The sequence below is a fragment of the Limulus polyphemus genome, unplaced genomic scaffold (assembly GCF_000517525.1).
Source record: "Limulus polyphemus unplaced genomic scaffold, Limulus_polyphemus-2.1.2 Scaffold5896, whole genome shotgun sequence".
Classification (NCBI taxonomy): Eukaryota; Metazoa; Arthropoda; class Merostomata; order Xiphosura; family Limulidae; genus Limulus; species Limulus polyphemus.
In genome coordinates, this window is record NW_013671506.1 from 24,321 (window position 1) to 40,465 (window position 16,145).

Below are 16,145 nucleotides of genomic sequence, written 5' to 3' on the forward strand. Positions count from 1 at the left end.
GGCTTCCTTCGTACTAGATCACCCCTATTGCTGACACTCATGTCTGGAATCTGACTTCTGTCAGGACTGAAGATGTCTACATTAGGGTTTAGTTGCGGGGTCTGGAAGGGACTTCCGGTTGTCTGGGGCTGATTAGGTCAATGGCTAATATATCCTCCCTGTGTAAAAGACACTAAATTGTCCTTTAATGTATCTAATTCACTTTGAAATTTACTAATGTTTTCCATTTGTACTTCTTGCCACTGTTGTTGACTTTTTTCTTGTTTATCTTTGCATTCTTCTTGTTTCTTTTGCTGTTCTTGTATTGCTGCCATCAAATCTGCTAAGCTGTAGTTTGATTTGTCACTTCTCGTTGCCATCTTTTTTTTTATCCCACTTTCTGACACAAATTTGTTACATATCTGCTTGTTTGATAATTTTCGGTAAAAATTCTTTCCGAGTTACTTCAGCGATACAAGTCCTTTCTTAAATAAAACTAGTTTATTCTTTCTCGTTACAAACTTTGTAATACACTTAATTTCCACAGTCACTTTAAACTTAACTACTTTTATAAACACACGCTATAATTCACAGCAATTCACACACTTTACTTATGGTGCCTACTGCTCTCTTGACTCGATTAACAATTATTTCTCTTCAATCTATCTCCAGCTTATATACTAAAAAAAAAAGAGGGCATCTAGCAAATGCTGGGACATTCGTCAGGTTGCCCGCTAAGTCACGATACTTGTAGAAACTCCAGTGTGCATGCTACCTGTGTCGCATGACTTCTGTTGTCATAACAATAGATTACATTCAACTAATTGATTATTCTCACGTGAGACTTGAATAGTTGAAATAATTGAGAATAGTAACAATGAGATACACTAATTTTGATATGGTTAGCAACTGAAAGTTTTGTAAATTTTTTGTGCATGTATGCAAACCAAAATATTGCTTTAATATATATTTGACCTATGAGAACTGTACTTTTAAAGAATATTCCATTTTGAATGGTGACATTGCTCCAGATAATTTTTACCATGATCAGTATATTACTGATCAAATTTTGCCTTCATCAGTATATGTCAAAGGTGATCAGTATTTCTGCACCATGGACAAGCATCTGTTTACTGGTTTATGTAGCAATTGAATCATTTATCACTAAGCACGGTAATGCTTAGTGATAAATGTAGTGATGGGCCAGAAAAAATTGCTGACGTATATATATATATATACTGCTCATCATTCAACATTTTAGTTTTCAAACTCTTTAGGATCATATTCTTTTACATAATTTCTATGTGCATTGTTTTTAAAAAAAAAATTATTCCAAATACCTATACTTCTTCCTTACAGTTTTCTTTCCATTTTCTCATTAAATTTTCAGCTTGGTCTTATTCACTTGTTCATAAAATAATAGCAATTTTATCATTGTACTTCTGCTAAGTAGTAACTTGCTTGTATTTCCAAAGCTTTAATTTTGCTTATAAATTTTTGAGTTTCAAAGTTCCTTCCGAACTAGATTTTCTTGTTCACTAGTCAGGAATTGATGCTTTCTTGGACTAAATTATGGATCTTGAGATAAAAACTCTGTAAATTCATTTTTCTATTATGAAGCTTGTTTCTCTACATGATGATACAATGTTTGCATATGTTTTCTTGTTCATTTATTCGTTTACTTGGGATGTTGCTTCAACTTCTAAGATTACGCTGTTTGTGTTTTAAAACTTTGGTGGGATGTGTTTATTGTATTTTAAATTTGTTAGAACATATTATGTATTGTATTTAATTAGGTTGGCTGAAGAGAAGTGTAAGTTGCGAAAGCACTTCCAACCAACTAAAGATATTAAAAGATACAGTATTTTGAACCTGGTGGTCCTTTTAATATTATATATATATATATAGTATTCACCAGATTGGCCCTGTGCTTTATTCACATTTTCAAAGCATAATAAAGCCAAGATTCATTGGTCTGTTTTGTTTTATATTTGATGATAAGGGAGAAAAGTAATACTTTTTTTGAGAGCCTATTTATCATGCAACAATGTTAAACTCGGTACTAACCATGTGAGTTTTTTTTTTTCATTATGACATTTTTATTAATTCATCCAGTATGGAATTAACAACTAAAATAGGTTTTGGAGTTTCCAATGTGGATGTAAAAAACTTCAGTCAATGTCTTTTGACAGGGACGTCTTGAACATCGAAGTCAAGTATATCATAGTTTAACTTCAAAATATGGCACTCCATTTTAAGATCTTAGTATCAGTCAGATGATATATTTGACAAAAGAAGCTGTCACAATGCTTTAATCCTCGTATAGAATGGCCAAGTATGGAAATGAATAATTAAATTGTGTTATTTTTACTACGTTTCACTTTAATTTAATTTTAGTAATAAAGAAAACAGTAGTTTTTCATGCCAAAATGGTTCTGTAATGCAATCCACATAATAAGTGCACTGACAATGCTGTCTGTTGATTGGCTGATAACAGATCATCAGATGTCAGATGATATTTGTTCAAACAATTGTTGCGGTTAGAGGTGACCATTAGACATATTTTGTGATGATACTGTAGTAGTATTGGATAGCTAGTATTGGTCAACTGTATAATTAAGTTTTTATATAACCCATACATGCATTTGTATTTGTCTAGAATTAATTTCAAAAATGTATGTGACAAAATACTGATACTCCAGTTACAGAGTTGTACTTTGTAGGCCAGTTTGACAATATAATTATTGATTTGTCCACTGAACATGTTCTACTCATCTACATCGACATAAGGTATAAGAGAATTGTACATGTTCAGAGCAGGTGCTACATTTGCTGAAAACAGCATAGTAGCTCATAATGTGTATTTTGCCTTATTTTCTGGAGGGATTACTACTATATATGGCAAAATAAAAAGAAAAGAGAAACACATTTGATAAAAAATAGAGGTTTAAACTGTGAATATAAGTAATTTGTAAGTTCATAGTCAATACAGAAAAGGAAAGAATTGTGTTAGTCAATTTCTTTCATGTGTTTCAACCATTCTTTTGGTTATTCTTACAATGACCTTGAAATATAGTACGTGGTTTGTGTTGAGAAATATACATTGTATACGAAAAACTTTTGATGATTATTTAGGAGGTTCTAGAGATTATGCAAATAAAATACTAAAACTTTCAAATTAAAATAAGTATCAGTTATTTATATCATGGAACTCACGTTTCATGCAAATACTTTATTTAAATAATCTGAAATGTTATATACAGCATACTTTTCACATTTACTAAAAGATTGCCAAATTTTGAGAAGATACACAGGAGAATGAACAATTATTACCATCATCAGTATTGTTGCACAATGAACCAAGCCCATTTTTGGTTGTGGTACGTGTGCTTTTAGGGTTACAAGCGAGTAGATATCTCAAAACCAGTTTAAAACAAAGGGAAAGATATTTTGGGTTTTGGAATAGTTAAGGATTCTGCCTATGGAGTGGGAACTATGGGTAGGCAACTGATATGGTTTCTGACTGATTTACAGCTGGCTCTCTCTCTCTCTGGTAGACTTCAAGTTGACTCTTACTGGCAGCCCAGACAAACTGTCCTTTTTTTTTCTTTACATCAGTTCTTATACTGGTTGTTATTCATCGTTTTGATTCTTGTTTTAATGTGATTGGCAGCAACTGAATTTGTTTGTCAAAACATTTGTGAGAAACCAAGACAGAATTGAACTCCATTCAATGATTTAACTTACAACATAGGTCAGTATTACTGATTGTTAATTTAAAATGATGATAATCGCTCAGTTAATTCTCATTTACTAACTTCCGAGATGATAAATTACCTCTGCACCAAGAAATGCTTGCACATCTGCCTATGAGATTTGCATGCCACTAGCCTTGAGCTAGCTCCCACCTAAAGTCATGTGTTTAAAGGAACTGTGCTTGTGTATGATGATGTCACCCTGCAATAATAACCCTCCAACAATAGGAGGAGATATTTCTTGTCTGACTTCAATTTAATGAGATTTCCATTTTTTTAATGAATTTTTCTGGGGGCTTTTGTTTCAAAGGTGTTAATTTTTTCCCTAATTGTCAAATGATGATATTACTTACTCAGGCCTTATTTCTACTATGGCTCCTTATCTGTTAGGGACATTGCAGCCATTGTTAAATGTGTTGTGGTTTGCCACATGATTATTGGACCTCCTGCTACCATCCTGTCAGCTGATGTTCTTTTTGATCAGTCAGGAATAATCTATTGGACTACAAATTTAACCTGATTTGCTTTGGGTAGTGCCTTACCATTTGAGGAATAACCTTAACCTTCCAATATCTTTTTGGATTTTGTTTTCAGGTATGTTCCTTTTTTTAGCTTTTGCTTGAGTCCTTTAATATTTCTCATTTTTCATTTCATGATTCCAGTTCTTGGGGTTTACCTTGTTTTTCCTCCTTGCTTGTTATTAGGGTTTATGCTATTTCCTTTCTGTGATAGCTCCTCTCTCACACTTAAATGCTTCAGCCTCTTTGCATTTGGGACACTTTTTGTTCTGACTTGAAGACATTCATCCTTTCCTGTCTTGTTTCCTGGCTTAGTATTTATTTGGCCTAATTTTGGATCAGACCCCTTACATTATATTTCACTCTCTGATTCCCCTTTATTGCATCCTCATCTTTTTCTCACTACCCTCTTGTATTCCCTCTCTTACCTCTTTCTTTTGTATGAGGTACTTCATCGTCCTCCAGAAGGGTTTTTTCTTTACCAGCTTAACTTTTTCCACTTCTGCTCTGACCTTCCTTACTTTATTCTCCTGATGTTGGGCCTGATGTTGGGTTGTGCTACATTCCTGTTTACTGTCCTGATGTTGGGACTTGTTGGGTTGTGCTACATTCCTGTTTACTGTCCTGATGTTGGGACTTGTTGGGTTGTGCTACATTCCTGTTTACTGTACACCTTCCTCGTCTTCCATACATGGTCTTTGTTGGACCCCTTGTTTTCATCCAGAAGTCTTAGTTAGGGGTTATTTTTCTTTAGAGACCTGGACTGATGATGTAAGACTTTAGTCCTTGTTATATTCCCTTTACTTATGTTTCTCGTCTGGATCTGTCTATCCATAATCTTCCCATTCCATGTTCTAGGCCTTCCTTTTTTTTTAGTGACTATCGAGTCATGTTCAGCATTGTGGGTACCCAACTCTTCTTCTTCTGCTGCTGTTGGTCTCATTTTCATTTCTCCACCTTTTTTCTCTGTTCATCCATATCTCATCCAAATACTCTAATAAAATTATATCTATTTTTCTGTGGATAACTGTTTACGTACTTGTGTAATACAACCATTCAAATGACTGATATATGATAACTGTCCTATTGAGTAAAACTGATATGTCAAGCTATACACTTTAACTACGGTTTATACTTACCTGTACATCAGTTTTGATGAAGTGTTCATGCTCATCTACACATTACGTACAGGTGATGCCCAAACTTTGTTATCACCTGATCTTTCACTACCACAAGAGTCTCTTCTTGTGTCAGTTTCAAAGCAGATTCAATTGTTCTTCTATCTTTGCATGCTACATGTAACTTACCTTAACTAGATTTATGTAGTGTACTGTAACCTTTACATGTTGCTTAAGGCTGACATATAGACAGGTTTAAAGCAAATTTATGGAGTACCTGACATGTAAAAATTACCTATGCAATACCTTGTCCTTCATTATAGTACTTACATATAGTATTTACAAGTACCTGTGGTATTTTAGACATGTGGCAGGAATTTCCAATTTCCTTCTATTGACATATTGTATGACTGTGAAAAATTCACAGGTTAAAAAATAGTACATACAGAAACAACAGATGCCTATTGGTGGTAAGAAGGTAATCCATTTTTATGTGTTGGAGACTAGGATTGAGTGACAGTAATATATTGTATTTATGTACTACAGGTAATTTGTCAGTAGAAATAGGTGTGTGAACAAGTGATATTTTAGAGTATATCAAATGTAAATTAAATAGTATTCATAAGTTTTATGCACAAGCACTAGTATTCTAGGATGCTATTAAAGAAAAGAGTAATGATGATGTGTACAAGTATGCTCTTAGGAAAATTATTATTTAAAAATTGTATGTATGCAAAAGGAATTGGATAGAGAGAGAGAATGTATGATTTATTTAGAAAGAGAAATCTTCAAATATTCAGTTAAGCAGTAGATAAATATTTATGGAGAAAGCTCATTGGTAAAGAATGGTTATGAATGCAGCTATTTTGCTAAAAAAACCATCTGTGGAAAAGAAAAGATGTTAAATAAATATGATAAAACATTTTTTTACAGGTTAACCCAGTAAATTGAGCGTACAAAGCCAACATCACAGTGATTTAGTTTGTGTATTATTATTGTTTTTTTTTAAATAGAAAACATCATAAAACCCATTTTGGGTGAAATGTGAATTTGACTTTCAAGTAATTTCAATCTTATCATCCCAGCTCAAAATATATAATAACCACTCATGATGTTTAAAAGAATGCAGGATCCATTCCTGATGTCCACTTTCAGAAAGTATCAGGTTATTGAGTTTATTTTCTAACATATAATAGAAAATATTACCCAATGGAGCTTTATATGTTCTAGTTGAATTAGCTTCTATGATGTAATTTGTAATGTACATATATCCTTACCTTTATCGTTGCAAAACAGTTTGAAGCTCTACAGTTAGATTGAGTAGTTATTGGTTTTGATCACCATGTTTTTATCTAAATACATCTGTATTGTACATCATAGTAAAATGTTTGTTATTAAAAAGAAAGATTGTGATAACTTATCATGTTGGTTGATGAATTGAAAGGAGATTCTGTAATTTTACAAAGATTTCGCTTATAGTATTAATATACAGTGAAACCACGATTTAAAGCAAATTCGGATATAATGCAATGGGTCATTAACCCTTTCAACATAGGCTTGGCCTCTGGGACCGACCTCGTAACGTTCAAGCAAGGAACACTCGAACAGTTTTTTTTAAGAAATAAACTGCAAATGATGATTAATAATATTCTTGAATGTTTTTATTTGTTGTTTTGTTTATTAAAAAGCCTACAAAAAAATAATTTGTGTTTTAATTTCTACTGTAACAACAGCGATTCATTCACAAAATTCTTTAGGCAGAGATAATTTACTTGCCAGAAAGGGAACTTGTAAAAAACTAGTCAAAGAAGGCGAAAATAGAGGTGTTTTAGGATGTTAGGTCAACACTGGGTCAGTTTGAACAGCGATTTTCTTGAACCCCGATTTAGCATGACCCCACTTGTTTCGCGACATTTTATGGACCTCAACAATCGCGTTATAACGGGGCTAGACTATATTACTTAACCAAGGTAAATGTTCTTATCCTAGTGTTTTTATTTATAATTAATTAGATATAACTTTGTAACTCTAACTTATGCATTTTTTTTATAAGCACTTCAAAATGTTTTGAGGCATTTACAAAATAATACTATTTTTAATACGTTTTTTTTTTCTCAAAGCATGAGTAATGTTGTACTATAAAATTGAAATAATATAAACATGGTATATTTTTTACTTTTTATTTTTTTAATCATCTAACTTGTGTACTAATTTCTTTTATTTAATATTCTTTTATTTGTACAGAGATGTGACTACAGTGTCATCAGAAAACATCTGCAGTCAAAATATGAATATGTTATAAGTGTTTGTCTCTCTGATACTCAAATCAAGCTGTATCAATACTTTCTTGACAACATGGCTCAAGGAAAGCAGACTGGTGGTAACAAGGCTGCTTCTGCCCAGTTGTTTTCGGATTATAGTGCCCTTCGTCATATATGGACCCATCCTTACATCTTGTATTTGAATAAGATTCGTCAGGCTAACAAAATGGTAAAATGTTAGAACAGTCCTACTAACTTTGTATAGTTACCAATGTAAAACATGTATTTCTTGAGACAGAACTTTTATTTATTTTTTTGACCACATTGTTATTTTAGAATCAAATGTTTCTGTCAATATAGATTTGTTTACTCTTAACTCATAACATTTTGTGTACCGAAGCTTGTTTCTGAAAAATTTTTGTTAGTGATGAAACTTAATATCCTCAATATTTGAATTTTTCTTATCACACTATTTGAAATGAAAAGAAAACTATGTTGGAAGTTAAAACTTTACTGAAAACATAAGCCCAACAGCAGAAATACTAAGTATTTTTTTGTTATTATGTGGAAACAAATTATACATCTAAATGCAGAATATCTACCTAAAAGTAATGTTTTGTGAAGCCATAAAATCAAAAAATAAATGATAAAATTGGAAGCATTTGAATTGTTAAGTATTTTTAAAGTAATTTCTCTACAAAGATTAAGCTTATAATATTAATATACAGTGAAACCACAATTTAACGCGATGGGTCATTAACTCTTTCGACACAGGCTTGGCCTCTGGGACCGACCTCGTAATGTTCAAGCAAGGAATGTTATAGTTATTGTTTGAAATTTCTATTAATAATACGTAAAAGTTGAAAGTTTATTGTTTATTGGGAGTTTGATTTTTTTTTCTTTATTCAATAGTTGTATGACTCGGATGAATCATTCATTGATGATGCCTCAACACATTCTGAATCTGATGAAAATATTATTTGTTTAGAAAACCCAGAGCCAGGCACCAGTTCAAAGATGTAAGTAACATTCATGTTTCAGGACTAATAATAAAATATGATTTTAACTATATTTTAGTATCTACAGCCAATCAATGATCCAAATAATTGAATATCCATAAGGGTTCAGGATTGAAGTGTGCATAAAATACTTTTTTACACATCAGTATGTAATGAATCAGTTGAGAATGTTGACTCTTTAGTAAAACTATAGCCAAACAATAATTCTATGAATTAAACCAATTTCATATGTCAAGAATTTGTAGGAGTGTTGAAGTAGGAAGTACTTATTAACATACAGTATAAATTTAAATAGTTTTATCTGAACATAAGCTTTGTAGCATTTTAAAAAGAAATGTTAAAAAAATGTTGATTAATGTGAAATATTTAATTTTTCTGAGCTTGCAGGAACGATGATGATAGCAGTGAAAAAGAGGTCATAAAAAAATGGGAAACACGTAGACAAGGTACATCTTTATTTTCACATATAATTTTATGACGACAATAAATTTCAGTTTTTTTTTATTTTCTCATGAGACATTTGTATCATAAAAACACTTTCAAAATACTTACTTTTTGATGTTTTTTATTTCTTTTAATAAAACTAAGGTAATACATTACAAAATCGTCATCTTAAACAACATTCATTCTAAAGTGTGAATTTTGTCAGTCATGATTTATGGATGATCTTAGATATCATGATTAACAATATTTTAAATAAACAAATATTACATTTTAATGAATAATCTTAAGTTGTTATCCATCTAGCAAGGGCTTTTTTTCATACTGGTAATTTATGCACTTTTATCATAAACCTAACTGTTATCTAAGGGGCTAAATTTGCTGATGTTTTGAAGCATTTGAAATTAGTCTCATGTTATGGTACCATAAGTAAGATGTTCTTAGTTTTGTACAATTACAGTTTATTAAGATAATTTGAAAACTTAATTTTTCATTATTGGAGACTAATAAACCAAATCTAGATTATCATTGGGAATTTGAATCTTTTCTCTGAGTATAATCTTTTTTTAACAACTTTTATGCCCAAAGTTGTGAGAAACATTCCCCTGAGACATTTTTTCTTTGGAATTATTTTAAGTATTACCTCAAGATCCAATCAAAAACCTTTTTTATTATCTCAGCTACAATTTACTTATGGTTGTAAAAGGTTTTGTTTTTGTGAGAGAGACTGGAATTTAATGACCATTGTCCCTACTTATCCAAGCCACCATCCCTTATAAAATCACCAGTCCTTCACATCTTGTTTAATAAATTACTTTGCTGAAAAGCCAGAAATGTTCACATTTTAACAACTAATTAACACCAGTTTTAAAGTTTTTGCATGTATTTAAATTTCTCAGTGATATTAAATGGATTTTATCATCTTTTTTTATTTGAATGGTTTGATGACAAGTATCTATATGCGTAAGAGAGTAATGTGTGCGCGTGCAACTGAACAGTTAGTTATCCAGTGTGAAACTGAAATTATTGTAGGTGTTATATCTCTCTTTGTTCGTTTGTTAATTTTCCTGCGATACAAGTTCTTTCTTAAACAAAACTAGTTTGTTCTTTCTCAATACAACTTTGCAATACACAGAATTTCCACAGTCAGTTTAACTTAACTAATTTTATAAAAACACGCTATAATTCACAGGGATTCACACACTTTACTTACGACTTGACTCGATTATCTCTATCTTCAATCTCCCTATCTATGCAATTCCGCTCTTTCTGCTTTATTTGCTGGGCTTATATACTAAAAAAGAGGGCACCTCCAACAGACTAGAGTTACCAGGACAATTCACGATCCTTCGAGAATCTCATCACGTGTTACCAGCATCACGTGACTTCCACTGTCATAACAATATAAATATTTTTGTCCAAAAAATCTGTTACATACCCTTTCAAAAAGCCATCAGTTGTCAGTAGCATCACATTACCTACAAAACACCAGACAATGTCAAAATATAATCTCTGTTCCATCACAACTTGATATTTTATCATAACATATTCAACCCTCTGTATAGTTGTCCTAAATTTCACTTTTTAAATTTTACTGTATTATTTGTAATCAACATCACTGAATATGTGATAATCATTTTGTGGCGTGCAGTTGTGTGTTCTCAATAAACCCCACAAAAAACACCTTATTCATGAAATGTAATGAGTATTTACACTTACACATGGTGTAAAGTTTATTCACTAAATAAAATCTGGTGAATATACAGCAATAAAGCTATGAAAGTGCTTCATCTGTTATAGGTGCAACTCTATCTAACTAACATCCCAACAGAAATCTTGATATTGTATACCCTAATCAGGTTCCAACTAAAATAGCATTCTTTTAACAAGGCTATTTCCAAGTAAAAACAACTAAATATCTCTTCAGTCACTATGAAGGTAGATATAAATTTAAATATGACATTTTGGTCTCCAAACATGTCATGTCTATAGTTATGTAACCACATTTTGTAGGCAAATTTTGTTTTTTGACCACTTTATATTATGTTAAATTATCTGATACCATGTTGTTTTATTAAGTAGTGTCAAACTGTCTGCTACAAGCCTCTGCTAAAGTTAATAGTTAATGACATTATCAAATTAAGGAACTTTTTCCCATAATTGCTTAAAATTCTGCCACAGAGAGTTTTGTCAACTGTACAGAAAATATTGAAGGATTCCCTTAACATTTGATAACCAGATGGCACTTTAGAGACAGAATAACGCAGTAGAATTTGCAAATATTTTAGTCACAATGATGCACTGCTTCAACATTTACACCTTTCTTGAAATTGGCTATGAATTTTCTGTGCATATTGCTTGCATAGAAAAACCAAGTTTAAAGAGGGCAAATATATCTTTTATTGAGTAGAATTGTTGAAGAATCCTAGAATATATTGACAATACTGATCTTTTTTTTTTTTAACTTAAAGGCAGCAGTTTAATACTAGGTGTATGGGTAGGATCAAAGTGTGTATTCCATGACTTTTTACAGTGCTATTTAACATGATATTTGATTTCAGAGTTATCTTCTGTCCATTTGATCCTAAAGTGTTGATTTAGTGAGTCTTTATGGTAAATGTCAGATACAGCGTACAGGAATAGTGAAAAAACTGTAGATATGCATTATAGAGGTTATGCAAATGCAATATTCAAACTGTACAAAATACAAAATTACTTTTAATCTTCACCTGAGCATCACCTTGACTCTATTTGTCAAAGGCTAAATTAGACTGACATTGTCAATTTGCAGACCAATTTTGAGAATAAGTACTTTTGTAATACACATGATTTTTTTTGTACAACAGACTAGTACATTGTTATAGAAGTTTGCCACATTTCATGTAGAATCATGAAATAAATTTGAATTGTAGTCAATATTTCTTCTTCAATTTTGGGGTTGGTCCAACAGTTAAGGATTAAACTGCAATTTATTCTTTTTGATACTATTAAAATAGCATTGTTTTTTCACATGCCTATTAAAAATGTATAAAACAAATAAAAAATATACATAAAAAAAGGATTTGTTTAGTATCTACAAATTTAGATGTCCAAGAAATAATTAATATAGTTATTAATTTTTGCATTTTATAAGACAAAAATATATCAGTCACTAGAAAAAAATGTTTCAGAGTTACTATAATTTATTCAGTTTTTGAGGTAAGCTATAAGTAGTTCAAATTTGAAGCTTTGTACTGTTAGTTTCGGTTTTAGTGAAAGCTCCTGAAGAAGCTGTAAAATGAAACACTGAGTGTTTAATTAAATAAAAACAATATTTTGGTGTTACTAGGTCATTTATTTCTAGTATCAATACATTTTTTTGGTGATGGATACAAAATAAATGAGCAAAAATTGTCAAATTACACATCCAAGAAATTTTTGATTATTCACTTTATCCAATTCATCTTAAAATAAGCTACTTCATACCTGGATTTATTAAAGAATCCATTGCATTTTGAAACATACGACTTTTGGCCTGGCATGGCCAAATGGTTAGGGCACTCGACTTGCAATCTTGTGGGTCACGGGTTCAAATCCCTGTTTCACCAAACATGCTCGCCCTTTCAGCTGTGAGGGTGTTATAATATTTTGGTCAATTCCACTGTTCTATGGTAATAGAGTATCCCAAGAATTGCCAGTGGATTGTGATCACTAACTATCTTACCTCTAATCTTTCACTGCTACATTAGGGATGGCTAGCACAGATAGCCCTTGTGTAGCTTTGCACAAAATTCATAACAAAACAAACCATATCACTTTTAATTTTTAGCATTACTTTGAAACATTTTAGACATATTTTTGTGAAGAATGAATGGGATGTAGAAGTTGTTACAAAATTCTGTACATGAGTGTATAACATGTGTTTTGATAATGACCAGTGCCTTAACTGTCTCACATTCAGACCTGGGTTTCTCACCTTGCACAAACAAGAAGTTACAAAATTCTGTACATGAGTGTATAACATGTGTTTTGATAATGACCAGTGCCTTAACTGTCTCACATTCAGACCTGGGTTTCTCACCATGCACAAACAAGAAGTTATGTAGAAGTTACAAAATTCTGTACATGAGTGTATAACATGTGTTTTGATAATGACCAGTGCCTTAACTGTCTCACATTCAGACCTGGGTTTCTCACCATGCACAAACAGAACTTTTGAGAGAGTTTGGCAGCAGGAGAATATGTGTTACAACAATTAGGAAATCAGGTAGGCCTGTTACATTTATGATTCGGAGTGAATGGCAGTTTGAGGCCTATATCATTAAACCACGATGTTTTGCACTTCCCAAGAAGTTTTCTCGGGACACTGGAACAAACTCCCAAAAAAATGAGACTGTTCCAACAAAATTGGGATGTCTGGTCACCCTGACACTAAAGGTCTTGACATGAGTAAAAAGGCCACTCCTGTACACCTAGGTTTGAGTAAATGTAAAAGTAATAAACGAAAATAACCTTGAGTACAAAATGCAGTGTGAAGATATTTAAAAACTACCCTTTAACAGCAATAATGATTTTAATGACACAATATACAATGATATTTTTTACTATAATCAAAAATACAATAAACAAAATGAATCCTATAACACAGACAATGTAATTACAAGCACAAAAAAAATACAAAATAGAAATCATAAGATTTCTAAATCTGACACTAAATTAAAATATACTCATTACACTTTAATTAAAAGAAACAGAAAACTCAAAACATACTGAGATCTATATACAGTGTAAGAAAACAAACCCCTTAAAATAACACTAAAGAAAGAAAACACCTGTATATTGCACACAAAAACAAGAATCAAATAAGCTGTTTAAACATGTGTTAAATAAATAAAATATGACTGTAATGAACAGATACATATATATATAACACAATTAAGTGAAACACCTTGAAAATAATGCATACAGTAATAATATAAGACCAAAGAAAATGTATTTACACTTACACATACAAAAAAGAGAGATACCCGTAGAATAAAATATACGGAGGTTGATTTAAGCATAGTCATGATAATAAATGCAAATCACCAAAAAAAAATTAAATGCAGGATTACATATTGAAATAAAACACATATACTTAAAAAAATAAATGAAGAAAGAACCTGTTCAAAATATGCATACCAAATGACAAACAAAAGGTCCAACTCCCTTCATTTTAACCTTGTCAGTAACCCACTGAAACAGCATTTGGCTGACAGCTAGCCATGGTGGTGGCATAAATAGTATCGTAGGCTCGGCCAATGCTTTTCTTGTCTGTGCTAGCAGATTTCCTTTTCAATTCTGGAAGGCAGGGTGTTCCTCTAATGCAGCCAGTCCTCCTCTTAGTCATTCAAGGTGTAAACATCAGTCCACTCCACAGCCTTCTTCTGGCAAGGCTGCTCTAGCATTGGGATCTGCTGCAAAGTTGTGATGGTTTTATAGGTGGGTGATTGTTAGAAGGTTGATCCTTTTCTGATATTGCAATAACTTATGGGACCTCTTGAGCAGTGGGAGCCCTTCATTCATTTCAGGTTTTATAACTGCCGATGGTGTTACCAGGGCTGGATGTGCTACCTGGCCAGTCAGTGTGCTGTGGGTTGTCTTCTTGCCACTGATGGTGGTGGTGATCAGCAGAGTGTCCATGGCTCCAGGTCCAGTCAGTATACTGTGGGTTGTCATCTTGCCACTGATGATGGTGGTGATCAGCAGAGTGTCCATGGCTCCAGGTCAGTCCTCTTCCCTTAGTACTGGGAACGTTTTTTTGGATATGGTGGTCCTGTAAGAGGTGGGTGCAAGTTTATGCATTCTTGTCAACATCCACCGATAGGACACTTAACAGGTCAAAGGCTATGTCATCATGTTTGTTGCCTTGCATTCAAAATTTTATTGAACTACTATTTTATGAATTTATGTAATTAAATTTGGTATCAAACTGTAGATTGTAATTTCAATTTTTGTATTATACATTATTTAATTTCTTAATTTAAAACTAAATATAAAAAAAACGATTTTTGTGTGTCAAGTAGTATGTTGAATGCAGCACTGGTTCAAATTAGATGTTTCTGATGTCAAAATATTAAGTTTATAGTTTTGTACGAATTAGGAACTCAAATTACTGATATTGACAAGCTAGAATATAAAATGAGTAAATATTAAAAATAACCAATCAAAAGCTCAGAATGTCCCCATAGTGACTTTCTCAGCCATTTTTAAATATAATGGCATTATTTCTTTCTTTCGATACTAGACAGCATAGAGGTAAGTCGAGTCTTTAGTCTGCTCGAAATTTCATATTTTTTTTAGACCCAAATACAGCTTAGTTACTAAAATTGATAAATTATAATTGAGTTCTATGGTATTGATATAGTAAGTTATGATTTTTTGGTTATTTAAATGTATATATAAAAATACCTAAAAAAACTTTTTTCGTTTCACATCCTCCATGTGTCAAATTTCTTAAGGCTTAACGACAAGCAGCAACCGAGTACAATGGTAATAACTAGAAGAGATAATTCTTTGCTTTACTTCTTTATTTACTGTTCAATATTTATAGGAAAAATAAGTTTAATAAGTATTTGTAAATAGTAATAATCTATATACATATATAATGTATAATAATTGAAATATAACTGTATTTTACAAAATACCAGTCCACTAAAACACATCCAAGACAGGTCACTTTGTAGAGACCGAAGGTCAGTTTTATATTATTAGATGCAGTAACATGAGTGCTGTGTCATTGTAACTTCTGTATTGTTAGCCAGGCATGGCTGAAATGTCAATATAATAAAAATAATATATATATATATATATAAATGTATAATGTTATGAGATTTAAGCTATTTGGTCCGGCATGGCCAGGTGGCTAAGGCACTTGACTCGCAATCTGAGGGTTGCGGGTTTGAATCCCCATCACACCAAACATGCTCGCCCTTTCAGCCGTGGGGGCGTTATAATGTGACGGTCAATCCCACTATTCGTAGGTAAAAGAGTAGCCCAAGAGTTGGCAGTGGGTGGTGATGACTAGCTGCCTTCC

At 32.1% G+C, this 16,145-nt stretch overlaps 1 protein-coding gene across 1 annotated transcript in view; it reads left to right on the forward strand.

Moving 5' to 3' along the window:
• Window positions 1–16,145, forward strand: part of LOC106473114 (transcriptional regulator ATRX-like) — a 32,230-nt gene that overhangs the window by 13,941 nt on the left and 2,144 nt on the right. The window contains exons 4-6 of the mRNA XM_013933795.1: window positions 7,615–7,860; window positions 8,544–8,650; window positions 9,038–9,096. Of these exons, the coding sequence (XP_013789249.1) occupies window positions 7,615–7,860; window positions 8,544–8,650; window positions 9,038–9,096 (412 nt within the window). The remainder of the gene's footprint in view (window positions 1–7,614; window positions 7,861–8,543; window positions 8,651–9,037; window positions 9,097–16,145) is intronic.